Source organism: Biomphalaria glabrata, chromosome 7 (genome assembly GCF_947242115.1).
Source record: "Biomphalaria glabrata chromosome 7, xgBioGlab47.1, whole genome shotgun sequence".
NCBI classification, from domain to species: Eukaryota; Metazoa; Mollusca; class Gastropoda; family Planorbidae; genus Biomphalaria; species Biomphalaria glabrata.
Window position 1 is genome coordinate 4,178,021 of NC_074717.1, and position 27,555 is coordinate 4,205,575.

Consider the following 27,555-nt stretch of genomic DNA (forward strand, 5'->3'; position numbering starts at 1 on the left):
TCGAAAATTTATTTTCGACCAATGTTGAAAATATTATACAGACAAGTGCATATTAAGAAGCTTACTTTTCTAAAAATAAAAGTGTTATAAACTAAACGTGTAGACCTACTAGAGTGAGTTACTAGACTTACTAGACTTAGTATTAAGTATAGATCTAGATCTAGATGATAAGATCTATTATCTATTTATCTGTCTACTCTACATCTACTATAGATGATACCGATATTGATACCATCTGAAATAAACCCCATCTGAAATCTAGATCTAGCACCAAATCAGCAAAATCTTTGATTCAAACTCAGAACATTGTGACTGTCATTGAGTAAAAATTGAGTTAGTCAACTTACTAGACTAGAATTCTAGATCAGACTTGATCAGTAGACCATCTTCTACATCTAGTCATGATAACTAGAGTCACTAGTGTAGATCTATCTAGAATCTTAGTATATTTAAATCAATCTAGATCTATCTGTAGGTATACAATACATAGATCTACATATTTGAATGAATATTTCTAGATTCTAGAGTAGATGTAATAGATAGATCTAAATGATACTAAATCTAAACTCAGCAACTAGATTTTAATAGATCTAGTGACTGGTGCAACCTGATGTGAACCGTCATATTACTTACATATATATAATTCATAGTAGAATCTATTAGTCTTCTTCTTCGTTCTCATTTTTCATGTTGGAATGTTCAGATGACTAGACCAATATTGGCAATATATGAGATGAACTGCGCAGTACTGGTGGTTTCCAAATCAGGGAGCTCTCCATAATACTCCATATATATATGGTTTTCTTTCTATTGGGGTGTTTTGGGGCCATGGGCCACTTGGTAAAGAGAGCAGATTTGGAGGACGTGGTCAGCATTCTCTGGTGACACTCCACATGGGCAGATTTCACTGGTTCCAATTTAGAGCTTCCGGTACATGTGTTGTTGCATTCTGTTGTGTCCGGTCCTGAGTCGAAAGATTAGACGTTAATCTTTTCGGGAAAGCTTAAATAGTAAGCATCATCTTTCTTGTGATTTGGATGAGAGCTCGTCCATTTCTTATTTATTTTATTTACAATATTTCTTCATTACTTCTGAATAGAGTGCAGAGTTTAATTGTGAGTTAGCTCTCCCACTCTTGGCAAGTGTGTCAGACTTCTCATTGCCTTCTAGTTGTATATGAGCTGGTATCGATTGAATAACAGTTTTTTTGCTGTTGTTGTTGAGTTTTGTAAGTGCTGTTCTGAGATTTTTATTTAAGAGGAATCAGAGGTTTGCAACCTTTGAAGGGTTGTTTTCTATTAGTAATAGTAGATCTAATTGATCTAGTCTACTATAGATCTAGACCTCTATACCTCATATACATGTATATTTTTTAAATTGTTTAAAGCTTAAATTTTGTTAGTTCATTTTACATTTCTAATTTTTACATCCTAGCTCAAATCTCAGACTGGACAGTGGATGATGTCAGGTATAGAACTCGGGATTTGCGAGACATGTCTAGAACACTGAATTTTATAGCTCTTTCTGATCTAAATACAGTGGGGTCTCTTTCAATGTGACAGTTTATTTCAATTCGTGTAATTCCTCACTCCAAATAAACATTTCCAGGTCTGGGAATACATTTTGGGAAGTAGGCATGTCTAGTATCACAACGTCAGCCATCTTGTAGTTACTATACTACCTCCTCTTTAAACTGAGATGTATTTTATATGCTAGCCTTTTTCTTTTATTAAGTGATTGGTCTAGTTAAATCTAATTTTTGTTTCTAATTACATTCTAGATCTCTGATCAGAGTTTGAATTCTTGCTGAATAACCGAAAGAAAATCACGTTGTCGGCTATGCGCAGTCTCTTTGGGGGCTGGAAACTCTTTCATGAACTAAGATATTGCAAGCTCAGAACTGTTTGTTTCAATCGTTTCTTTAACCCAATCCACCTATCTCAGATTGCGAGCATGAGCCTCTGTACCAGTCAGTCTAGTACACAGGCTGAAACTGTTTCAAATGATGCCCCACAGAAAGATTCAGAAGTCAAATCACAACTTTCCAAGAGAGCTTTAAAAAGGGTAAGGAAAAGCTATTTATATATATAATATATAACTTGATAACTTTATTATAATAAATTTATTTAACTAAATGTGGAATCTGTAACATTGACTGAAAAATTCTAGCCCCTGGTGTGGATTGTCAGTGTTTCTAGCTATGAGACAAAGAGGATAGCCGCTAGCTTAAAAAAAGTCACTGCCAAAATACTTTGAGTAGAAGCAGGCAATGTAATACTGCAATAGACAACCTACCCATTAGGCACATACTAGAAAAGATACACAACCTACCCAATAGAAACAGCCTCCCCACTGGAAACAACCTACCCAATACACAACCTACCCATTTATTTTACATTTCCATCTTTTAGATATTTAACATATTGTTATATCTTTGGTGGCGACATGAGTAGGGGTATCCGTGTATGTATTCAGTCAACGCAGATGACACATGCCAGCGTATTGGTGAATAGTAATGAATAGTGACTCCCCAGGAAAGTACAATAATTTTAGCACTCTGCATAACTCGTGATATTGTTATGTGATCATCTGGAAAAAAACTGGTAACACCTCGTTGGTGTTTCTGTCACATTCGAGAAGACCTTTGTGGACCTTATAGAGAGAGTGAAAGTGTCAGGGTCAAGGCAGTCCAGGACAGTGAGTTGAGTGTAAAAGTTGGTCCGTTACAATTGAGTCCAAGATGAGTACAGTTTGGTACAGCAGCTGTTTTTTTTACAGTGAAGCATTTGTAAAGTCAGTGTTTTATGTTGCCGATTTCAAACTATTGACTGTGTATTTATTCCAAAGATATTAAAGAATAACTTTATTTGGAGCCATTGATGTCAGGTTCCTTAGTCTAACTTATCATCTTGCAAATATTGAACCTATTTTCTAGATAGCTAGAGCCAAAAAACATAAAGAGTATGTAAAAAAGAAAAAAGAAAGTACAGATGCTGTGAATGATGACACTAGCTTCACAGAAGAGGATTTAAAACAGTCATCATATTATTTTGAAAATGGTATGTTAACTTTGCATTTTAACAAAATAGAAATTTAAGGCATCATTTGTTATAGCATTCAAATAAAAAGGTAAAAAAAAAATATTATTTTTTTTTACCCTTTTGGTTTAGGACTTCGAAAAGTTTACCCATACAAGTTTGTCTTTGCCACGTATGCTAAAGGTCGCTGGGTTGGCAGAACCATATATGATGTCTTGTCTAAAGAATTTGGCTTTAACCTTCCAGGAGACCTTGTAAGTTTTTTCTTTATCTTTAAAAAGTGTAGATTTGATCATGTTCTGTTTATCAAAAATTAATATTTTGTTTGTTTCCTTTGGAAGAAAGATATTTTAAAACTGAACTGAAAACATTGAAAGATTCAATACTTTGTACATAAAAGATAAAAAAAAAAAAAGTAAAATTCCTCTTTCAGACCTTGTGGTCTATAGGCGGATGATGTAAAGGTCATCTTTTTCTGTGGTTTACGGTTAACAAGGGTGTCATTTGGCTAGCACAACGACCAATCACCTTTACTTATTACTTTACCCCAACTAATGTCAGGTACCCATTAGAGCTGGTTGGACTGAGGCACCCGAATATCCCAAAATTAAAAATCCAGACTTCACCAGGATTCAAACCTGGACCCTGGTTCGGAAGCCAAGCGATTTACCGCTTAGCCACTGTTTCTCCAAATGTTAATAACTTGTCATCTAAAAAGATAATAGCAAATGAAGCTCATGCAGTTTGTATTTTTTATTGTATACAATGTATTCTTCAGTTGTTCATTGAAATGTTTGTGATTGCTGTTTGTGAATTTGATGTAAAATAAAAAAATTTTCTAATGGACTGTCCTCTGCTTGATGGAATTTTTCTTTATTTGTAAACTCTTGATGATTGTCAATAAGTTTCTTTAGCTGTAAACTCTTGATGATTGCCAATCAGTTTCTTCCAGCTCTATTAGCACTTATTCTTTTTGTTTATCATTCCTGGGCCATAATGTGTTAATACATCTTGAAATATCCCATTATGAAACTTCAATGCTATTCAGAGTCAATCATAGTTATTTGGCAAAATATGTAGGTCACAGCAAGGGCTGCATAGCCACGGGAAATACTGAATTCCTCATTTATCTTCGGACTCGAAGACAAGCCTTATATTTATTTATGTTAACAGTGGACTGAGTTATAAAACTTGTTCTCTGCTGAAATGGAGATTCACACTTTAAACTCTGCTATGTTAAGGAGGCTAACTTGACCTTCAATGTTACCATCTAAATAGAAGGCTGCAAACAGGGGGAAGCTACAAAACAAATTTGATTCTGCGGTGCTGAAAATGGCGAGCAAAAATATGTGCAGCTTATCAACACGTCTTCATTCTGTAAGCTCAACATCAAAACTTGCTATTTATCAATTTAAAAAAAATAATTTTTGCCTACTTTTAAGAGAATCTCTATTACAAATGAAATTATACCAATGGTCCACGCCCCACCTTTTTTATTTTTGCTTGAAAATAAATTTCATCAATTTTGAGGTAATAGTAAACTATGATACCAATGTCAGGGTTCATAGCCACCTTGAAAACCTGGAAAACACCTTGAATTTCATATTAAATTCAAGGCCTTGAAAAAGCCTTGAATTTCATGAAAAGTCCGCGAATTTTAGTGACTTAGATCTAGCGTCTAGATTTACGGTAGATTCATTGAAGATAATTTGCACACAGCCGTGAAACGTTCGCAAATTTTAGTGACTTAGATCAAGAGTCTAGATCTACTGTAGATTTACTGAAAATATTTCGCACGCAGGTGTGAAAAGTCAGTAAAAGTTATATCGGTTGTAAAAGCCAGGGAAACTACATGTAGATAGATCTAGTTGGAAAAAAAATCACAAAAGGTCTAATACCCCCCCCCCCCCCTCCCCCAAAGCCATTACATGTACTTAGTAAGCAAATGTCAAATAAACAATCAAATAGGCCTATATATTACAGGCTCTGTTTATGAGGAGGATTTAAGTTCAGGTAATACAAGAATAAAAGATTACCCCAAATGCCCTCCATGACTCTATGGCAGGGGTGAGCAACCTTTTTCTACTGAGGGCCGCATTAAAAAAATTTGGGGACTGGAGGGCCGCATAATTAAAGATATAAAAAAGTATATACATATATATATATATATATATATTATATTGTCCTCCCAATTGAGGAATTACAACAAGAGTAAGCAATTTCTTGAACTAATTTTACTAACGATTTTAAAAAATTTTGCTATTGTCTGTTTACATCCCAACATTTCACCACAAATATGAAGTACAAAACTGTTTACTCTCGTGCATAATGTTCCGAAACCGTGGAACTAGCTTACGAGTTGTTGTTTTTTTCTTGTGACTACTGTGAAATAACGTCAATCAGCAACGATCTGTTCTAACACTTGATAATTTTCAAACGAAAAAAAAAGCTTGTTCACAGATGATTGTGGTTCCATATAATGTGAAAGTTTAGCAGCAAAGTTTTTTCAAGTGCAGATATACAGTTTCTGGCATCCATGACACTCCAGCGGAAGAACTTATTGAAACTTCCCTTTCAGTTCATAATTTGCTTGAAGGTATGTCATCTGGAGATATGTCCTCTGGAGCTGAATCAGCTTCGGCATTAAATTGTTAAGCTGAGGGTATTGAAAACTGGTTCCAGATTCTTGAAGTCTTGGAATTTGCTTTCAAATTCCACAATCAAGGAATCCAATTGAGTCTTGTACTTTTCAACTATTTCACTAGAAATAGTTTCACCTTTCAGCAATGAAAATGACAAATCCTGATTTCACTTGCTGGTCTCAAGAAATGGAATAGCTTTGTTTGAAAAGATTTAAGATGCACATACATTTCAAGTGCAAGCAACCTATAGCAATGCTTCGGATGATAAACATGAAGTCTTTCTTCAACTCTTCAATAGAAATATTTGTAACAAAGTCCCAGTCAGTTTCCTTCAAGGAACCTAATGATTTCTTCCTTGAGATTCCATGTTCTTCTAATGCTAGGCCAGCGGTTACTACTGTGTTACCGAACATTGGAATGTTTTGTTTCCAAATCTTCATTAATCATCATCAAATCACATGAATTTATCATGTCATCTTAATATTTATTAATTCAATTAATTATCATCAAATCGGAACTGCCAGTCGGGAACAACTTTAGATAATTGGAGGCCCTAGCCGAAGTGAATTTGGTTGCCTAAAATAAAATAGAAAAATAAAAATTTACAGCCAAAAAACTAAAAGTTTGCAATTTATTAAAATCCTGGTGTACTTCAAAAATAACATTGACAAGAAGTTTCGCTATTTCTTCTCTAATTTACTGGAAAATGCATCATGTGCAAGGGGCACAACAATTGTAGGTCCTGGGAAGCTGCATAGTTTACCTATGCTTAAGATATTTTAGGTGTATAGACATTTCAACATTGTAATTCAATGCAGCTTTATGTAAACTTCCCCGTTATGAGTTTATGGTTGGGAAATTGTTCTTTATTTTATTAAAAAGCCCATTTTTCTCAGTCAAAGCACGGGCTCCATCAGTTGTTACCCTTGCCATCTTTTACAAGCCAACACAAAACACTTTCAACACAGTTCTTCATAGCATTGAATAATTACTGGCGTGAACTTGTGTCTTTGAATTTTTCGAAACATTGCCATTTAAAATAATCTTCGTTTACTTAAAACTTTTTAGAATGACGTTTAGAGACAATGTTTCTTTAGCCTCTTCATTGTAACTGATAAGAATCAAACATTTCAGTAATTTCTATAGTTATTTACAATTATTTATTTTTAATATATTTGCATTTTTATATGTGTGTAATGTTTGGGCACACCTGATTTCTCTAGGTGTCAGCGGGCCGCATAAAACTCTTCAGTGGGACGCATGTGGCCCGTGCTCCGTAATTTGCCCACCCCTGCTCTACGGTACACATAGGAACTAATAATGTACATTTCCATCACAGAGAATACACATTATGAAGGCATCTTTAAGAATGTTTCTTATTTTTTAAAAAAATGGAATAGTAACCATTTGTAATGTTCTTTAATAAATCTTTGAAAAAAAAAAGGTTGTTTGAGGTTTTGGGATGGCAGTCAAGTACGTTGATACTTGATTAAAAGATAACTTTCATTACATTTTCTGTGGACATACCAGCTGATGACGTTGTTTATGTTCTAAGTGGGATGTTGGCAAGATATTTTAAATCTATCACACAAACCAACAGGACAGACAGACACACACACACTTATATATATATATCTATACTTTTTTCAGTACTAAATACATATATATTTTGTTCTTTTTACATATTTATGTCATCTATATGTAAATATGTTTACATATATATTGCTTGCTATGGTGCGATACCTTGAAAACCTGGAAAATCATTCATGAAATTGGCTATAAACCCTGCAATGTTGTAAGAACTTGGATATCTAATTGTAAATATTTCTGGCAGTTAAAGGAAAAAAATACGTTTCTCTAACAAGAAGAATACAAAAGTGAAATACTGGATTGGATCAATAGTTATTTTTTTAACTTTAAGTTTAAAATTTAAAACATGTCAGAAGCTACAGACAAAAAAAACAAAATTAGGAAAAAAAACAAATTATGATTTCAGCTACTTAAATTTTCAAGCAAATTTTTATATGCAGCATTGATCATTTTATAATCATAATGACGATATTGTTCAAACTATTATTATTAAGAATGAAAATTCATGTGACTTTTGACCCCATGTTGACATAATTTTTAAAATTATTTTTAAATGAGTCCTGAGGTCCTGGGTTTTTCAATCTTGAAAAAAAACTGAGATTTTTTAGTTTCTGGATTTTTAGGGTGCCCATGAGTCTACCCAACTCTAATAGGTACCTGATTTTAGTTGGGGAAAGCAAAGGCGGTTGGTTGGTCTGCTGGTCACATGGTACTCTGCTCATTAATCGCTGGCCAAAAAAAAAACCCACCTTAATATCATCTGCCCTACAGACCGCATGGTCCAAAAGGGGAACGTTTACTTAACTTTTTTTTTTAATCATCTATATTACTACTGATATTTTTTTTTTATAAATTAATAATTTTATTTTCATAATGTAGGAAAAAGCATTTGAATCAGGGTCCATTAGTGTGAATAACAACCTGGCCACAGCTGATTATGTTTTAAAAACCAATGACCTCATATCTCATCAAACACACAGGTGAATGTTTTTGACAGCTTCTAATACCCAGCTAAATATTCTATATTCAATAAACAGGTGCTGCAGTCATTTGTAAAGAGAAGAAAACATTTCTTTACACACCTTCCCATGCAGCCTTCTTCAAGTTCCTAGGAATTGAGAAGTTTCTATAGTGTATAAATATGCATGGGTAAACAAGTGATAATAATACCTTCTCCCCTCTCTTTTCTTCTTCTCTTGTGTCAACAAGAAAAATATAGCTGTCGTATTCCTACTCTCCTGCCTTGAAGACTGCAATGCCGTCCTGTCAGATATACCCGATGACAAAGTTGCTAGCTGCAACTAATTCATAACAATGAAAACAAAACAATACTCTGCTTGTGTTTACGCTCTATTGACTTTCTGTGAGGGCCAAGAATGGTCTACATGGTGGCCAGACTTTGTCATCAATGCATCTATAACAGTGAACTGATTCTTCCATATATCCCTCATAGACCTGCTTTCAATGGACTCGACACTTCTAGACCTGTAATGTTTTTTCCATCCAAAGTTTTTGTTAGCTGGTTGTTGTTTTTTTCAGTGCTTGGACTAAACGTTTAGAATCTGCTCAACATTAAGCTCAGACCACATTGTGGAAGATTTAAGACCCTTCTAGTCAAAACTTATTTAGACTTGTTTGCCATTTTAAGTCTTGTGTCTATATCTGTTATGTTCTCATAGTACTTGAGCCTACATTATGTAGGTTCTGAAAATAAAATTAGGATTATTATTTCACTATAGGATATTAAGCTCCTTACTTGAAATTTTATTTGACCAATTATTCTGTTTTTTTGGAAATATTTTTATATAGTTAACAGTCGCATCTTTTATTCTAGGCATGAAAATCCTGTGACGTCGGCTCCCTTAGAAATAATTGCGAACACTGATGATATGCTGGTCATCAACAAACCCTCCTCCATTCCTTGTCATCCATGTGGACGCTACAGGTTCAATTCAGTCATTTTCATTTTAGGAAAAGAAATGGGTTTTACAAATCTTAGAAGTAATTTTTCTATTTTTTTTTTTTTTATTTAGTCTTTAACCAATTTTTTTATGTGATTTTATAGATGAAGGAAAAAAAAAATTTAATTTAAATGTTTGGTTCCTTTTACTTCTTATTAATAATAATAATAATCTTTATTACCTGTGAGGAAATTTGTCTTACAATTTGTGCATTACACCATGTACAAAGAAATGAACATGCCTAACAAACTGGATAGTATTAACTTCCTCCCCCGCAAAGAGCAATCTACTATCTTCCAACTAAGGAGAGGACACACACCCTCTGTTAAATTGCCTTCTCAATAAAATAGATTCTACACAACTTTCCCTTTGTAGACGCTGCGCCCACCCTCGTAAACCATATCCTTTTTGAATGCCCCTCCCTAATCGACCTTAGGCAGACTCTACTGTCCAACATAACCAACCACCCTGTACGGCAGTGCTGAAGAAAACAGAACACTATTTTTCCTTGGCACAGTCTGCAAAAGAGCTGACAGCTCCGCAGCAAAATGCTGACTAGAAGAAGAAAAAGATAAGTGCATTACGCCTAACAAAACTTAATTTCAGTTCTATATTGTTTTTGTTCTAGTATTTAGGCTGTGGTGAACAATGGAAGTTAAACTGAATTATCTTTAAGTTATCTTATACTGCATTTAATGTTGTTTGTACCAATAAAATTATCTTTAAGTTATCTTGTACTGCAGTAGACATAATTATATGAATTTAAATTGGTCCCAGGTCAGATTTTTTTGAGTTTGTGGGATTAGGCAGTGTTTATCAATTAACTCAGAGGCTGCTTATCATTTCTACATTACACCCTCATTAAATATTGTCTCTTGAAACAAACTTTTCTTCAAGTGACCTCACAGTTTTAATGGAAGTTCAATTTGCGTTGTATTCTTAGATTTAAAACAAATATGTGACTCTTGAGTCTCAGAACTGCTGAGGTTTAGTTCACAAATACAAATTGAACAAAGACTTTTTAATCACTAATGGTGACTTAGTATTGGCTACCAAGGTTAAAACTTCAATGGGAAACCTTGGGCTTAAAAAAAAGTAAAAACATTATGAACTCTATCTTAGTTTTAGTGTCATTTTTATAAATAGCATTAAAGTTTAGGCATTTATTTCCCTTGCCAAAAATTGCCTACTGTTTTTTCTGCAGATATTTATCGTCTGGACAGACTCACTTCAGGCGTGCTGGTTTTATGCAAGACTGTCCAAAGAACAAAAGCTTTGATGGACCAAGTGGCCAAAAGACAAGTTCAGAAAGAATATGTTTGCAGAGTTGTTGGCCATTTTCCAGAGTAAGTCTTTTTTTTTTGTTTTGTTTCTGATATTGAGTAAACTTTGTTTCTGCTTCATACTGGGACATAAGCTGAGGACTTATGGCATTGTTTGTATGCATTAGTTTTATTCTTGGTGCTGGCCTTCAAATTCAACGACTACTGAAAATTGTATGCACACTTTTTAAAATTTAAAGCTGAATGAATGTGGAAGTTATTTAAAATTGTGTACAAAAAAATAAAAAAATCATTATTGAAGTTTGTTCTACTAGAATTGTGGAATTTACTTGTGAATACATAAGAGAGATGTCTTCAAGTCTGAAGATAAGGAATACAGCATTTCATGTAGCTATGCAGTTGTAGCTATGCAGTTGTAGCTGAGATCTACATATTTTGTCAGCATAGCTTTCTAACTATAACAGGGGATTAGCTAGGAATTGGTCATCATTTGGAGGCCAGGGGGCATTCTGTCAGCATAGCTTCCTAACTATAACAGGGGATTAGCTAGGAATTGGTCATCATTTGGAGGCCAGGGGGCATTCTGTCAGCATAGCTTCCTAACTATAACAGGGGATTAGCTAGGAATTGGTCATCATTTGGAGGCCAGGGGGCATTCTGTCAGCATAGCTTCCTAACTATAACAGGGGATTAGCTAGGAATTGGTCATCATTTGGAGGCCAGGGGGGCATTCTGTCAGCATAGCTTCCTAACTATAACAGGGGATTAGCTAGGAATTGGTCATCATTTGGAGGCCAGGGGGGCATTCTGTCAGCATAGCTTCCTAACTATAACAGGGGATTAGCTAGGAATTTGTCATCATTTGGAGGCCAGGGGGACATTTTGTCAGCATAGCTTCCTAACTATAACAGGGGCGTAGCTAGGAATTGGTCATCATTTGGAGGCCAGGGGGACATTCTGTCAGCATAGCTTCCTAACTATAACAGGGGATTAGCTAGGAATTGGTCATCATTTGGAGGCCAGGGGGGCATTTTGCATAATAATTAATGTTAAAAAAAAAACTCATTCGGGGGCCCCCTCAAGTGGGGCTTGGGAGAATTTTCTAATTTATCCCCCACCCTAGCTACACCACTGAACTATAAGCGGTCCTTCAATACAGTCCATTCCAGAATTCACAAGTACATTGTTATTTTTAGTGCAGTCTTGCCAACAATGCTTATGATGGAGCACAGACATCTTTGGGGAAAGTGTTCAAGACGTCTTAGTTTGCTTTCTGTGTAGCATCCATGTCTTGGATCCATATAATATAGCAGTGGTTCTCTCAAACTCCTATAAGAGTAAAAATAAAACAAGTAATTGGCATCATTTTGTATTTTCCTTCCAGAATTCACGCTCTGTGCAACATTTAGGCTGGCTTAGTTCTGAAAGTATGCTCACAATAAAAAAATACATAATAAGGCTTGTCTTTGGGTCAGAAGTTTAATGAGGAATGCAGTACATAGACTAATATTATTTACATCAAATTCATCTTTTTTTCTTTTTTAGTGGCACAATCAAGGTTGACCAGCCTCTCCAGCCTCTGTCAAACAAGCTGCGGTTGCAGGTGATCTCCCCCAAGGGTAAATCAAGTCAAACAACATTCACAAGACTCAGTTACAATGGAAAGTCTAGTGTGGTGAAATGTAAGTCTATGTGTGCAATGTTACCATAAAAAGTCTAGTGTGGTGAAATGTAAGTTCGTTTGTGCAATGTTACCATAAAAGTCTAGTGTGTTGAAATGAATAGCTTTTACAGTTTCCAGCCAGGAGTGCCACTTTTCCTGGATACCCTGGAAATCCGGGTTTTGAGGCGTCCAAATTTTCCTCCTGTTTTTGACTACTGCAATTTAAAACAGGGTTTTAAGTAGATTTAGGTTTGGTCTAAATTTCTTTGCATCTTCCCAGTTTATCTTAGTTGGCTAATTACAATCTAATGAAACTTACATTCAAAGTTAATTGTTGAAAGGGCTGATAATGTCAAGCAGCAACTTATAAGGAAACTTCAAAATATAAGAAAAGAATTTAGAAATCGATGAGTCATTGTTACTTGGTTATGTGTGATATTTTGATAATAATCTCAGTGTTAATAAGAAGCTTATTTTTTCTGAAAAATTTATCTTTGTCACAAAAAGGTAATTTATTTTTACTGTATTGAAGACATTTGTATAAATAATATAATAACTTTACAAAATGTTGCAGCTTGTGCAAGTGATCAATGGTTGTACACCACAAAGGCTTCATAAGTTATATGAAAAAGAAAATCCAGAAATGTGTATAACTCACTGTGTGATTCACTGGCAACATCTTATTGCTAACCATATAATCCACATCTTCAGGCATCTTTGAATCTCATTATAAAAACTGTAAATACAAACCCATGCCAAAAATGAGCACATCTTCCTGCAGCTTTGTGAAGCAAGTGATGTCATAAATTTTAAATTAAAACATCGAGGGTACATCTTTTTTGAAACATCTATCACTGATGTTCAAGTTGAGTTGCAGTAAGAAATGGTAGAATTACAAAATGATGTCGACAGTAAAATGAATTTTAACAAACGAGGTACAAAATAGATGTGGCTGCGAGGAAATGTTTCTGTTAAATACCCAAAACATCAGAAATATAATGATTGAAACTGGATCTAGTGCTGTAACAAACTTAATGAGCTAACAAGTAAACTATATGTAGCCACGAGAGGAGACCTTCTGAGCTAAGAAGTAAACTAACTGTAGCCACTAGAGGAGACCTTCTGAGCTAACAAGTAAACTATATGCAGCCACCAGAGGAGACCTTCTGAGCTAACAAGTAAACTAAATGTAGCCACTAGAGGAGACCTTCTGAGCTAACAAGTAAACTATATGTAGCCACTAGAGGAGACCTTCTGAGCTAAGAAGTAAACTAACTGTAGCCACTAGAGGAGACCTTCTGAGCTAACAAGTAAACTAAATGTAGCCACTAGAGGAGACCTTCACCTTGCTTTGACAAATTGAAAGCCAGACATCTCTAATAATGTCAAACTGCATGAGTCACATGCATCCCATTATCTGAAGTTCATTTTTGAGTGACTTGAACAAACATATTGTTCATATTAAATGGGAGGCTTAAATTAAAACTAAAAAATAGTAACTTATCTAGACCGTAGACATCTATCTGAACTGGTACACATCTATCTAGATCTAATGAGGCAGTCTAAATCTAACCCTAACTCTACTTGTGTATCTATTTCAAAAGTTAAAGCTATCACTGTTGAGAAGTGAGACTTCATATTTTTCTTTATTCATTTTCTAAACAGATCTAGATATAGATCTTGTTGAGATGTAGGGTCCAGAACTCCAGATATATCTTTATGATGAATAATGTATAATACATACAATGATACAGTGAGTAGATAGCCAGATTTACATCTTGTAGGATTTACATTGTTCTAATGAAGTTAGATGACTTCTACATTCTAGATAGGTCTAGACCTACTACTAGTAGGATGTAGCATCTAGTCTAGATCTAGAATTTTCAATTGAAAAATGATCTAGGCAGGCCTAGATTTACATATCTAGATCTAGAAGTAGGCTTTATATTAGAGGGGTGTAATGACTAAAGAATAATCTAGGCTGACCTAGATTTGGAGATCTAAGGGTACATCCTAAAAGACAGATGCAAGTACAAACAGAGCTGCACATTGAGCTCCAGATTGACATTAAAAATAGTCATTCTAGCTCTATTCTGGAGCTGGATCTAGATAACGATGGAGTTGGATCTAGATAATGATATATTTTTTAGTGCCATAGATTTGAAGAGACTCAAGCTTGAGACTTGTGATTAAATCCGAGTCAACTTTTCATTGATATTGTTCCTTTTCTCTAAGTCATTCTGGCTTACCTCAAGCAAAGTCACATGGTGAGGTGATTGACACACAATGACTAATCTCATAAGATCTTTACCTTCTCTAACAAGTCAACACAGACACTTCATTAAGTTGACATCAATAAACTAACAACAGAGGCTAAAATTAGTTTGTTGTATGTAGCATCACTATGCAACAATAGACAAGAATAAAGCTCTTTGGTGCAACAAACTATCTGAATGTAAGGTTCTGTCTGTTTTGTTAAAAATAATTGTAGACATCTGTATCCACAATAAAAGCACAACAAAAACGTTCTTACTGCTTTAAAAAAAAACATGGGTCTAAACTACCAAATCAGATATGTTCTTTGATATAGATAAGTGTGTATGTGTTAATTGAAACATTGCTGTAGGGTTACTTTACTTCAACAATTATTTTTTTACTTATGTATTTCATATCAGATATATACAAACACAAGTAACAATTGATGATCTTAAAACTATTCAAATTTGTGTTTGTAAAATTATGCATTGTGATGTTTGCTATTTTTGTTTATCTGGAGAAAACCTTTTTTTTGCCTTTTTAACAAATTCAATGATTTACTAACTTATGTACAAAATGTTCAGTTTATTATTATTTGAAACTGTGATTTTGAGTTGAAGGATTTGAGGCTGTACCTAAGTCCACCCAACTGTGAAGGGTACCTTACATTTATTTGGTAATGGTGGCTGGCCAGTGTGCGGGTCATTAGACACCCTTGTTAATAGTCATCCACAGAAAGAGATGACCTTTGCATCATCACAAAAGTGCAAGGGCAGAAAGGGGTACCTTGCTTGACCTACACCTACCAGTGCACATAGAACATGTGAAAAACCCTGCTTGGCCTAATAGCTAAAATTTTTGGAGGTGAATGGAGTACCTTGCTTGACCTCTACCTACCAGTGCACATAGAATATGTGAGAAACTCTGCTTGACCTTATAGCTAAAACTAGTTTGTCTAGAACTAAAATGTATTTCTCTTATTTGTCATGTGTAGGTGTACCACATACAGGCCGAACTCATCAGATACGAGTCCATCTACAATACTTAGGGCATCCAATCATCAACGATGTCTTCTATAACAATGATGCCTGGGGACCAAGTAAAGGGAAAAATGGAGTATATGAGATACCATTTGATAAAGTTAGTGTTTTGACTATTAATTGTTGTTTTTTTTTATTTTTTTGTGTGTTGTTAGTTGTTAGGAGAAAGTAAAGGACCATGTAAGTTTTTTGCTGTTTTTAGTAGCTTAGTCAAATGAGTGTTGATGTTGTTCAACTCAACCAGCCTTTAGTCCACAAGCACCTAAATTTCCTCCTTGCCTGAGTTACTATCTTTCTAGCTCTAGATCTAATCAATTTCAATTTTTTTTTTCATATCACTGTCTATAATAATACAAGTAGACATTTAATTGTTTAATAAAAATGTATACTTTTTAAGAGTCTAAATCAACTAGGGTACAAATTAATTGTAGGCTTATTACAAGCCTTATACTAGCCTGGTTAATGTTTATTGAATCTTGTTATTGATAAGTCAGTTTGTGTTCAGGTGAAAAACAAAGGCCAAAGAATTCTTTGAAATTTTATCTCTTCAGAAAAATGAAAAAAGACCATGGTTTGAATATATATGTGTGTATATATATATATATATATATATATTGCTTGTCCATGGGCAGATCCATTGGGGTCTATTTCTGAGCTAGTCTTTGTAATCTTGTTCTTGTTAATTTAGTTTCTTATCCCTACCAGATACTCTGTTGTTTTGTCTAAATATTTTGGACATTCGCTCAGAAATGAAGTTTATTACATCCTAGCCAGCTGAGAATGTCATCCAATACGAGAAAAGCACAAACACGGACGCATTACACTTTCACGGAGGAACTCAGAGAAGTGGACATGAGGTGGGAAATGGCTCCAGACATTGCCAGTGACAGATCTTAATGGAGACAGCTTCCCGCCCTATGCACTGAACAGTCTAAGTCTGCTGGGGATGGCAGGATAAGGTTCAAACTCAGAATCAATTTGATTACAGTCCAAAGCACATACATGACCAAGTAGCCGTCCTAGTGAAAAAGATATTTGTAGATATATATCGGTATTAATTAATCAGATTTGTTGACACTGTTTATTTCTGAGTCAATGGAAAACTTGTTTGTTTCAGGTCTGTGAGAGGATACTGAAAGAACACCACGTCACACAATGGGATGGGGGAGATAATCCTTACTATGAAGAAAAGCTCAAGGAGTCACAGTCTCAGGAATCTTTATTGTCCAGCACGGATACACATAGTAAAGATGACGACGAGCCGCCCAGTAAGCAGAGAAAGGTTGACGAGGTCTGGTCCAACATTACTTATCAGAACTCAGCAGGGGAGAATCCCACTTCGGAAAATGTGCCGACTCTGGGCAAAGAATGCTCTTCCGAGAAACTGGACGACGAGGACGTGAACATTTCTAGCCATCCATGTTTTGACTTGTCTAAACTGTCGGTAGATCCATCGTGTGAGTTGTGTAAGAAAAAAACATTAGAGCCCAAAGAAAAACATCTCATCATGTTCCTGCATGCCCTCAAGTATAAAGTAAGTACATGCCTTAACATGGCCATTTTGTTTTGTTAGCCTTCACCTAGCCTCTACTATAACAAAGTCTAGAAATGTTTTTGTGTCAGTCATTTGTTTAATGGAATATAATAGTTTTAAAGTAATTTGCACAATGATTAGTTAAGTAAGGGTTAAGAGGATTTCTTATTCTTTTTTTTTTAAGAACTTATTGGATCACTAAATTATTATAGTATTTAAAAAAGAAACAGATTTAACATGTGAAAAGTTAATTTTTTTTTATACAGCTAAGTAGTACTATTTATTTAGAACTAAAAACTTCCGTGAAAAAAAACCCACAAATCTTAAAACTATCCTTTTTAAAGAACATATCGCAAGATAAATTATGTTATATTGTTTAAAAAATATATTAATTTGTTTAAAAATATTTTATTTCTGCCTTAAGGAGCAGCTATTGTCTAAATTAGACATAATGCTTAATATGTAGGGATCTGAATTAATGTCTTTACACTTCTGCTACAAATAACATTCTAGACAAATTGTTTTTATCAATGGTTGCATCTATTTTACTGGATGCTTTTTGGTTTTATGATTTGATTACTGATGCTACATTTATCTTCATTATATGGAACTAGCATTCACAATCATGTTTATACATTTTTGCTTTCCATTTTTTAGGGTCTCGATTGGGCCTTTGAAACATCTTTACCAAACTGGGCTGAGGAAGACTGGTCCAAAGAAGATGATTACTCTATAGATACCTTTCAACAATCATAGACATGACTTGTTTAAATCATTGACAAATAGACTGAAAAGGCAATTAAAATTGCTTTATTTTAATCATTTATTGATTTCATTTTTCTATCACTAAATAATTTTAAACAAAACTTAGTCACAGAAAAGAAAAAGCAACAAGAAGATAATATAATATGATAGAAGATCTGGCCAAAATTGAACTGAAGATAATCAGTGATTGTTTTTCAAATTTGTATAGAAACAAACCAGAAACAAACCAGGCCTTTAAATGATGATATTCATTCATTTTACAAAGTAAAAAAAAAAAGTTCATCACATTTCAACCAAATCCTATTGCTCATTGCTAATGAAGAAACATTATTAATTATTACTTAGAATAGAATAGAATAATACATAAAAAAATAGAATATAATCACACATAAGAGTAACTTTTTGATTATAAAGAAAACTATGACTCCTGCAGCTGTAACAACCAAATATTACAACTCATCACACATAGTCCTAACTTGGTCTTAAGACACTGCCCTTTGCTGAACTTGATAAGCAAATCTCTGTTATAAATACAGAAGTTATAAATACAGAATATTAAAAGAAATATTTTATTTTCAGAATGTGAATAGTGTATATAATAATCTGATGTAGCCTTTAACATAATAACATTGAAGGATTTCTCTTAAGAAAATACATATTTACAGGCTGTTTTAAAATTATTTAACAATTTAAGTTTATAAATCAAATCAGCAATTATTTAACATGATGGCCCATAGACACTGCAGTTGTAGAAATATAGTGTATGTTTTCTTGAAGCAATGGAATTTAGGTAAAAACTTGTATGGTATCAAATAATCTAGAATATGTAAATATGCAAATGAAAATTTAGTAAAAGCTATTTCCTGTTTTTTTATTCATTATTCAATATCTATATTATTTTTTTAAAGTAACTTTGATTAAACATTTAGACATGAAAAAAAAAAAAGATAAATTTGCAATCACAGATAATCAACATTTGAATTCAAATGAAAAAAAAATTTGAATGTTAACATTATTTTGATCTTTGGCAAAACTTTGACATCTTCCATAAGCCATCAATACTAATTTAGTATCACCCTGAATTCTATAGGATTCAATAGATTACAGTCCTTAAGTTTTGCTTTGGAGGGCCAGTTCTGACTCATTCAACTTACATTAGTGTCAAATGATTTCATCTCTTTGAGAATCATGTCTACTTGTAATGGATTTTAGCATCAAATTTTACAAATTAAATGAAAGGGAAGGGGGGGGGGGGATTCGTTGTTATTCCATGTGTATTTTAAGCTTTCAAAAAATAAATATATGAGAGAACACTGCACATTTATTAACTATCATAATAAAGTACATGTAAAAAAAAAAAAAAGTAGTTTGAACCCAGGACCTCAGGTTTAGAAGCGCTTAAGCATTCGACCACCGTGCCCCAGAGTACATGTACATCTTGTTTATGAACATTCTTAACTCTTTCTCTCCGTAATTATTTTTGCGCGTTTCGACAGAATTCTTCAGTTTGCTCATTATTATCTCACTCCCCTGTTATGATTAAGCTTCAGAAACTTTGTCATTTGTAATCAGAAAATGTTTGATTTGGTGTAGAATTAAAAGGGAATGCATGCTCTTTTTATATAACACAAAATTTATAAAATCAAACATTATTTTAAAGGGGTCAAATCAACTTTGGAATTTTCAAATAGGAGTGAAAGAGTTAAACATTCTGTGTATCAATAAGCTTTACTTTATATAAGTTTAGAAGACGCCTTACTGCCATTCATATGATGGGCCTAACAGACATGTGATCACTGCTGGTCAATATCAAAATTTTATTTCATTATCTAAAAATGTAACATCAGTCCAGTGTCTTAATGTCTAACAATAATAGTCTACATGTCTAACAGTTTACACAAACAAAGCCAACATCTTTTATCTTATGAATTAAGACATTACTTCAAAAGAGAAAATAAGACACCTTACGCTCAACCATGTGTCAATCTATTCATGCATGTTAATCAGTTTTTCTGGCTGATTCAGGCAACCCATTCCATGCTCTAATAGCACTAGGGGAAAAGTGCCTTATCTTTGTGTCTTTATGAGTATTTTATTAGGTTTTGTATGTGTAAATTATGATTCAGTGTTTGATGTATTACTGCTACATTTACTTTTGAGTCCAGTGATTTTACTACTGGTGTTAATCTATCATGAATATTCATTTGTAATTCAATTGTATGCGAGTGATAAAAGACCTTTTTGACTTGTTGTTTTTAAGATGTAAATAGAACAAATAGATTGCTGGTCCTTGGTTACCACAACAATATGATAACACAACAAAGATAGTATCAAAAATAATTGCTTTCATCCATAATAATATGGGTTTAAAAGTGAAACCATTCTATTAACTGAATGTGTTCATCTATCAAGTTACCCAATGCACAATAATCTTATCAAAATACATGTTAAAGTGCTATACAAAATTACCAATCATGCAAGCAAAAAAAAAAAACAAAAAAAAATCTGACTAATATTACCTAGCTTGGCTACAATAAACAGCGCCAAGCCTAGGCCTAAAACTACAGTTCATACCACCTCAAATAAAGAAACTAGTTGTAACTAAAATCATGCATATGTACAATTTAGTAAAAACAGAAAAAAAAAAGTAACTGTTTCATTTTTTGAGTAAAAATATCAGTTCTTGTTCTCCATCCCAAAATGAAATAAAAAATATATTTTGTTTAGTTTTGCTGTCTGAAAATAAAAATACATTAAAATGATCAGAAGATAATTAAAGTTATTGCTTTTTAAAGTTTCTTTTTTTTTTTTCTTATTTTTCAAACTAAAAAGAACAAACAGCTTCAGTTGAATGTTTTGATTATGAACTTGATTTGCATATCTCTAAAACAATCAATCAAAATGTTCAATTAAAAAAAATGTCATAACATGAAATTACATGTGTATTCAATAAGCATTAAACTTGGCCAGCTTTATAATTCAAGAAAAAACATATTTCTAAAAAAAATATATATAAGTGTATATATTTTTTTACATTCCAAACCAGTAACTGTTCCAAAAAAAGACTTATCAGAGATCATAAAGTATTTGTTATGAAAATATAAAGTTATGGCTCCTTATGTACAGAGAAGCACTGTATGTGCCTGGTCTTATCTGGGTACATTTCACAGGCTTTGAAAGAATTGTTTTACCATGCAATGTGGTTCTTCAACCCAGTTAGCAGTAAGCAGGATCTAAAGGAATGCTAGCCTTTACGTTTGTACATCTTTCAGCATATTGAAGAACATGTTGATTTTGAACAAAGAAAGTACTTGAAAAAAACAACAACATTCCATTGAATAAGTGAACTCTGTGACTATCAACAGACAGAAGGTTGTATACACCAACAGAGTTTTGTATCTTTAATATGATTTCAATAATGACTAACAACTCCTGGCTCTGCAGTAACCACAATGAAATCAATTGATGTTACAATTTAGATTGTCTCTTCATGGATAGGGCTTCAGTGTCAGCAAATTTCTGTTTTTAGCGTACAGCTTCTCATGCCTAAAATCTTCCAGCTTCTCATGCCTAAAATCTTCAGGGAACAAGGGTGTTAATGTATATAACACCAGACAGACAACTCATCAGTAGATACATCTAAAAAAAAAAAAGGTCTGTTCATTTGTGCTAAGTTTCTGCGGATGGAAGACAATTACCATGGAGGTCTAGAAATGGTCAAAGAACAGCAAGCTACCTACACAGCAGAGATTATTGATCACAATTAAGCAAATTATTATAATACTGATTCATATATACAAGAAATATGCATTTCACCTTTTTCTTTTATTTGGCACTAGGTTGTCATAAGAATTAAGATACATACAATTGTCATTTTGTCTCCATCTATTACATCATAAACTGTGAGAGTTAATTTGAATGTATAATTCTGATGTCACAGATTTATCATAGTTGGCTTGTTTAAAAAAACTTAGAAACAAGGAAAAGAATCTAGATGTAATGCAGCTGAACATAGATGCAGAGTACTAATGCAGGCAAAGAAAAAACAATATAACCAATTTATTAGACTATCATGTTTTTGTTGTTTTGTTGTCTTCTTTTACAAATAGAACACTGCACTCTTCCATAACTGACAGTTTCAAAGACAATGCCTTATTATGCCACTGTTAATAGCGTTTGCACATGTCATTAAACAATTCAGGTAGGACTAGAGACAGCCGTAATGTTCACTCAGTTTTTTCAGTTAAGCTCCATCTATAAGATAAACACAAAACTTATGACATACTTTGTACTCATTAATAATTAGCATAACCGAGCACCAAGACTACCAGAATGAGGCTTGTACTTAACATTTCTTAACTCTTATACAAAAAGAAGGGAGTTTGAAGCTCTCTTGAAGAAAAGGGTTTGTTTTGTTTTTTTAATCAAAATAATTATTCTTAGCAACTATCTGGTTAATCAATCAACAAGTACAGCAGATAAGCTGCCCAAGTTAACCAGAAATGTGAAGTACAATGTTCACTTCTGCTTTTTGTAACTTTTAGAATTATTTCCCCTCTTTACCAACTTTTAGCATTTTTTTAGCTAGTGATTATACTCAAGTTGTGGGAAGCATGGTCGAGAGGCCAAGTGCGCTTGAACTTGGCTTGTCTTGGCTATCTAGAAAGGGGCTCGAGGTTCGACACCCGACTCGGGCAGAGTTGCGTTTACTGAGCACCTAAAGGCAGCACGGAAAACCAACTCCTAGATACCCCCCCCCCCCCCCCCCCCCCACTGGTCCACAAATGAGATTGGACCAAAGCGCTCTGAGCATGCTATAAGCATGAAAGTAGCGCTATATAAAAGCTATAATAATAATAAGTAAGATTCTCGTCCTGTTTTTTTTTTTGTTTCATTGATTTTAAAGCTTGAAAAACTCAACTTGAGGTGAATAACCCAAGAACAAATTAGGCTGAAACCTCCAGATGAAAAGAACTACATACTAAGGTACAAAGACAAAAGCTCAAGGCTATATAAATATAATTTATATTTCGAAGCTACAAAAAATGAGACTTGACATAAAATAGTTATGTTCAGTCTGGAGCCCTCAGTATAACAATATCTTTAATCACAGAAAGACTAGGCCATTAATATATAAGGAAAAATTTTGTTTAAAAAATCTGAATAGTGTTAATGACATTTAAAGTTAATCACAATCACATTAAGGAGCACCACAGAAATAGATACTGACAATGAGCATTGACATAGGTTTAGAAATCAGCATTAACATGACTATGAGCATTGACACAGGTTTAGAAATCAGTATAACAAAAGTACACAAAGTTTAGCTTCTCGTAAGAAACAAGGACAATGCAAAATTAAAAGCATAAAAAGTAAAACTGAAACATGGGAAATAAAAATGTTGAATCTAAAAAAAAAAATGTTACACTATAAAGATACAAAACAAAGCATGCATAATATTACTGGGCATTTATGGAAAATACAGAAGCATAGGGTATTTTTAACTTTTATTAAAAATGTTAATAAAGAAAAATTTCATTCAAATTTGTCCCAGAAGGGTTTTCTTTTACATTCGTTGTATTTCTCCATTCAGCTCCTTACCACAGCAGCAGTCTATGCTTGTATATTTTTACAAAGCTTATATCAACTCACTATCTGTCTGGTCAAAAGTTAGTACGCATAATATCTCTGACACCGTCGCATCAAGATGAAATTTCGCATGTATTCCTTTTTACCTGACAACACAAGAATCAATTTGAAAAATGTATCTACTAGTTAATTGACTATTTTTAATTAGTTATTTTGTTTGGTATCTCAAACAAGGTAAAGAAATTGTACTTGACTGAAGTGGTGGCTGATGCTGAATAAGTCCCCTTTAAGGATTGCCGCTTCAAAGTAACTTTATACAAACAATAAATAACCATACAATCTTCTTCTTTGTGGTTAGGATGTCGGCTTGAGCCATGAGTTTGATTTCAGGTCATTCTCCCTTTCTTTCTATACCTTTCCACATTCATCATATGTCAAAGACAGCCAAAATGCAAAATGGAAAGTATTTTGAAAGAATATTTTTTTTGCTGTTTACAAAATAAAAAAAAACAAACAAAAAAACACCTTAATAATATTTTTAAAATCCCACAGAATATAAATTAGATATACAGCGTAACAGAAGACAAGTTATATCTAATTTCTGGTTTATAATGTATCTAGTCATACACACACACAAATAATGCACCTGACTTTGGAAGAAATAAAAAGAGGCAAGTCAGATTTTTTAAAAAAAGGTGGATAAGAACAAAGTAAAAACCAAATATGAAACGTAATATTCATGCTTATTAGAAACAAAAACAAATTACATAAAAAGTATGACATACGTGTACATTTTTAAAACAAAAAAATTGAAGTCAAACAATCTGCCCCAAACATCTCACTGGTAATGTAATCCAGACTTCCAGCAGCCATGCCTTTGCTATTTCTCATGATGGGGAAACCCTTGGGCTTGCTACTGCATATATCCACCAATGTAGCTTTATCACATTACACTAGATACAAACCCCCACAAGCTCCAAAAGTGAAGGAGGGAAGCATGAAGTATTTTACCAGAGGTCATGACCTTGACATCACACAATCGATAAAAAATTCTCATTTCTTTTTTTTTTTTTTTTGGGTTGCACTTAAGATCTAGATAATGTGCACTGACATGTATACAATATAATGTTTTCATTAGAAACCATTTTTCCACAGCCAAGGCAAAGCCTAACCTTAACCTCAGTGGTTACAAAGTGGTTTGCATCATAATTCTTAGCAATTGTTAAAAATAGATAATATCCCTCTAATTATGCATACATAGTGTAACCTGAATGTTATCACAAATTGATCTTAATATAGATACATTGGTGTAAAAAAAAATATTTGAAACGTTACAATGTGCTAATGTATTTTGATTTTTTTATGTTATTTGTGCACATATTAAAATTTCTTAGAAAAAACAAAACATGTATGCTCTTGTATAATAAATAGACAATTAATATTGCATATGCAAAAATTATTAACATTTTCAACAACAAAAATTGACCGATTTAGCAACAGCTGATAAATAAAGCTCAAAGAGAAAGACAGGAACAATGTCAAATCTGGGAGCTTACCGGACTACTGACCAAGCAGATGTTATCTGTAGGGGATAAGACAACATCTGGCTCTTCTTTCCTATTCTGCGATGTCTTCTCTGCCTCACCTGCTTTGTTTTTCTTGCGTTTTTCCAAGTAAAGCCTGGTCTGCACGTATATAACACCAATCATGAGCGGGATCGGGGTGAACATAGCTGATGCCACCGGGGCAACCGTGCTGGTATCCTTGTCGGGCCCCGTCAAAGACAGGCGCAGCAGCACTATGGGTATTCCTGTGTTCTGGATCCCAGTCTCGACCGCAATCGTAATGATGTTAACTTTATTTTGTCGAAAAATCAAGGCCACTAGGCCTCCAAGAAGGAAGCCGAGGTAAGGCAAGATGGCAGCAGCCAAAAGCACCTCTCCACTCAAGAGGTAGAAAACGTACACGTTGGCATACACTCCAACAGTCATGATAAATACGACCATGAGAATAACAATATACTTAACAGCATTCACAAACATTTTTGCTACTTTGGGAAACTTTCTCTGAAGAAAAAGTCCAACAACGGCAGGAATAATAATTCCTAACAAGGATATGAATATATTTTCATATGGTATTTTTACATCCCCTGTATCATACACAACAGTTCCAAGTGTAAACAACCACATTGGAAGAAGACCTGGAAAACAAAAATAAAAAGTAATCATTAATTCTTTTGTTTGTAGCACTAAAACAAGAAAATATTTTAAAAATAAAAAAATAATAATAAAGCTTATATTAAGCATAGCTGTTTTAATTAATTTGAATCAGTCATGTAATTAAATTTGTTTAACGAAATAATTAATTACCAAGAGTTAACCAATTGGTTAATTTTTTTTTTATTGATTCTAGGTTGTCAGGTAAAAGAAATAATTGTGCAAAATTTCAGCTTGATCCGAGATTGGGTGTGGGATAAATAATGTGTACAAACTTTTTACCAGATATACAGACTTTTAGAGCCAATAATAAATCCCCAACTGGCGCCTAAACTAGTAAGCTTCGACCTTCAGGCTACCCACCTAAGAGAAGGAAAACTCTGAATCCAAACCTCCACTGCCTAGCTCTATATACAAACATGATAAAGGCTTCGGAAGACAACAGTTCATGAATATCTTTGGAAAAAGAATTACTAGCTGATTTGCTACACTGGGAGGACTCTAGTTTGACCATTATAATTTTTGGAAATATCTTCTAACTCTGAATTATGAGATTTTTAGGGCACAGAGTCCTCCCATTTTGAATTTTGCAATTTTTAGGGCACAGAGTCCTCCCATTTTGAATTTTGCAATTTTTAGGGCACAGAGTCCTCCCATTTTGAATTTTGCAATTTTTAGGGCACAGAGTCCTCCCATTTTGAATTTTGCAATTTTTAGGGTACAGAGTCCTCCCATTTTGAATTTTGCAATTTTTAGGGCACAGAGTCCTCCCATTTTGAATTTTGCAATTTTTAGGGCACAGAGTCCTCCCATTTTGAATTTTGCAATTTTTAGGGCACAGAGTCCTCCCATTTTGAATTTTGCAATTTTTAGGGTACTCCAATGGGTACATGGGTAGTGAAGGTAGCTGATTGCTGTGTAGGCCACATCTGCCCTATAGATTGTGAGGACTGTAAGGTGTAGCTTACTTAAATTACTTGTTTAGATAAAGTCAAACACCCTATTTTGGTACTGCAAGGACAGATGAGGAATTTGTGCTAATTTTTTATGATTGCGCATGAACTTACGGCTCAGAAAAAAAAGGAAGTACTGGTACCTAATATTTCAAAAAATTACTTCTATAGCTAAACATTATTTTTTAAAAAGTAAAAATACATTTGCGTTATTCTGAAACATGGTGTCAACACAACAGGAATACCTGTTATAGCTCTTTAGTCATCTACCCCTAACATATATATGTTTTATTAATTGTTAATCAAAAGCTGAGAATGACTTATAAGACAATTTTACACATTTTTTTGTTAATGGCAAATCAAGTCCAAGTATGCCAATCTATGCCAAGATAGTGACAAAAAACATTTAGAGTTCTAAAAGAAAATGTAAGCAAAACTAGTAACTTTTGACTGTAAAAGTGCTAAATTAGCAGTAGATTACTACAAATGATATACAAATATCTCTAAGTCTTTTGGGAATGTTTCTAGAGCAATTTAGACAAAGACCCTTAATATTTTTCCACCAATAAAAAAAAGCTTTCTTCCAAAGAACAGGGATACATAGACCCACCATGCTGACCACCTCTGCTGACCGTCAATAGGAAGCTTGTTATATCAGGACTAGATTCTATGATTACCTGAGCCTTTCTCAAGAGTCTGAAGTTGTATCAATTCTAGAAAAAGGGGCCACCTCATGTAATGGCAAAAAGAATATGGACTGAAGGTTAGAAACAACTTTTTTGTCTCCACCATGAACTGTGATGCATCATGTCTTATAGGAGATCATTAAGGTTTGAATGTAAGTGCGGTGGCTGAGCGGTAAAGCGCTTTGCTTCTGAGCCGGGGATCCCGGATTCGATTCCTAGTAAAGACAGAGATTTTTATTTCAGGATCCTTGGGCGCCTCTGAGGCCATCCAGCTCTAATGGGTCCCTGACATTAGTTGGGGAAAAGTAAAGGTGGTTGGTCGTTGTGCTGGCCACATAA

At 33.9% G+C, this 27,555-nt stretch overlaps 2 protein-coding genes across 5 annotated transcripts in view; one reads left to right on the plus strand and one right to left on the minus strand.

Annotated features, from left to right (window-relative positions):
• Window positions 1–17,829, plus strand: LOC106072526 (pseudouridylate synthase RPUSD2-like). 4 transcript variants are annotated; one of them, XM_056035892.1, is made up of 11 exons: window positions 1–113; window positions 1,781–2,064; window positions 2,936–3,059; window positions 3,171–3,292; window positions 8,150–8,250; window positions 9,105–9,271; window positions 10,436–10,577; window positions 12,060–12,196; window positions 15,428–15,573; window positions 16,591–17,007; window positions 17,665–17,829. In XM_056035892.1, exons 2-11 carry the CDS (start codon window positions 1,840–1,842, stop codon window positions 17,761–17,763), a joined length of 1,680 nt encoding a protein of 559 aa, XP_055891867.1. In that variant the 5' UTR covers window positions 1–113; window positions 1,781–1,839; the 3' UTR covers window positions 17,764–17,829. The 4 variants fall into 4 exon arrangements, with proteins under 4 accessions (XP_055891867.1, XP_055891871.1, XP_055891869.1 ...); XM_056035896.1 differs by having other exon boundaries at window positions 80–113; window positions 1,945–2,064; XM_056035894.1 differs by lacking the exon at window positions 1–113 and adding an exon at window positions 156–333.
• LOC106060256 (ileal sodium/bile acid cotransporter-like) overlaps window positions 17,802–27,555 on the minus strand; it is a 13,085-nt gene continuing 3,331 nt past the window's right edge. The window contains exon 4 of the mRNA XM_056035897.1: window positions 17,802–25,561. Within this exon, the coding sequence (XP_055891872.1) occupies window positions 24,900–25,561 (662 nt within the window). The 3' untranslated portion in view covers window positions 17,802–24,899. The remainder of the gene's footprint in view (window positions 25,562–27,555) is intronic.

Coding starts and splice junctions, on each gene's coding strand:
- LOC106072526 (XM_056035892.1), top strand. CDS start 1,840: ATGCGCAGTCTCTTTGGGGGCTGGAAACTCTTTCATGAACTAAGATAT. Junction 2,065..2,935: donor CCAAGAGAGCTTTAAAAAGG/GTAAGGAAAAGC, acceptor CCTATTTTCTAG/ATAGCTAGAGCCAAAAAACA. Junction 12,197..15,427: donor AAAGTCTAGTGTGGTGAAAT/GTAAGTCTATGT, acceptor TGTCATGTGTAG/GTGTACCACATACAGGCCGA.